Consider the following 1,286-nt stretch of genomic DNA (forward strand, 5'->3'; position numbering starts at 1 on the left):
TTGTCGGAGGGAACGTAGACGGGGAGAGATGATCCAAGTTCAGGCTGGGAGCTGTAATCGGAGCTCCAACCTAATGGTTTTCACTGCTTGCAGTGTCAATCATTTACATGCGGTTGTTTGCAGTGTATAGATCCCTTTGAAGTGTGCTGTTTTTTGCCCTCCCTCGGGTACATAGGTGGCCTCCCTTCAGCCTTTGTTTGCAATCCTCGTTTTAAAGTGCCAGCTGTGAAATAAAGTTTTGGGTCTTAGCTTGTGTGGCAGTGTTTTATTTTCGGCTCTCTGACTTATAATTGTGAATATTACAATATAAGCTCTGTTATCAGCTCTAATAACAGCTCTATTATCCCAACAAACAATGAAAAATAAATAAATATATTGTGTATTACTAAGTCCGTAAATTTTACACGAATCGTTCAATGATTACTTGGTCATGAATGCTTGAGCTTTAACAAAGAATCGCACACTTGTTGGAAAGTGACGCAAACAGAAGCCAGCGCGAGACCACAGGAGAAGCGGGAGTTGCGCTACAGTCTCGAGCTACAAAAACAGTGATAGTGCGTTAAGTTGAGACAAAGTCCAGCAGTTTTTCAGCTCGAAGCTCTCAGAGCTGTTTTCAGTGAGCTGCTTCTGCTTGTTGAAGCATGACTGAGACAGAGTTATACACGCTGTACAAAGGCGTCTATGTGCCTTCAAGTCTCCATCCGCCCGAGAGCCTCAGGTACTACGAGGAGTTTGCGTTTCGTCCGGATGACATCCTTATTGTAACGTACCCCAAGTCTGGTGAGTGATCGCGGTTCGACTGCAAATGGTTTCTTTTATGCTAAAGAGGGGTTTGTTTCAGTAGGCTGGAAGAGGATTTTTCAACCTGTCGTTTTCTTATTATAAGCAGCAATAACACTATATAATCGTCCTGGCGTTGGTCTAACACGTCGTTTAAAACAAGGATTGCTCTTAGTTTCCATTTTATGCGACCACGTTAATGGTATGTATTTAGCATTAAATTTCATTGTGGGGTTTATTTTAAATGTGGGAACCTTGTTGGAAAGCTCTCATCCCCGACTGTCCGTTGAGTCTCCGGCAGAAACAGGTCTGTCAATGCCCGGCGTCTAAATATATGCAATTCACTCCAAACCGGAGAACCTCATTTCTCTGGATCACCAGTGACCGTCTGCCACAAAGTTATTGACGATGCTTCCATGTGTATTTATGTCTTTGAGTTGACTACAGTCTATAGAAGCAATGTATGAGGGTTATAAAATACATAAATTACCTGTTTTATACACTGT

The 1,286-nt window shown here is 42.5% G+C and overlaps 1 protein-coding gene across 1 annotated transcript in view; it reads left to right on the forward strand.

The window, feature by feature from the left end:
* The first annotated feature begins 499 nt into the window (after positions 1-499).
* LOC102214084 (sulfotransferase family cytosolic 2B member 1-like) overlaps positions 500-1,286 on the forward strand; it is a 9,024-nt gene continuing 8,237 nt past the window's right edge. The window contains exon 1 of the mRNA XM_005721901.1: positions 500-780. Coding sequence (XP_005721958.1) covers positions 642-780 — 139 coding nt within the window. The 5' untranslated portion in view covers positions 500-641. The remainder of the gene's footprint in view (positions 781-1,286) is intronic.

The sequence above is a fragment of the Pundamilia nyererei genome, unplaced genomic scaffold (assembly GCF_000239375.1).
Source record: "Pundamilia nyererei isolate P.nyererei 1_Seehausen unplaced genomic scaffold, PunNye1.0 scaffold00005, whole genome shotgun sequence".
NCBI lineage: Eukaryota > Metazoa > Chordata > Actinopteri > Cichliformes > Cichlidae > Pundamilia > Pundamilia nyererei.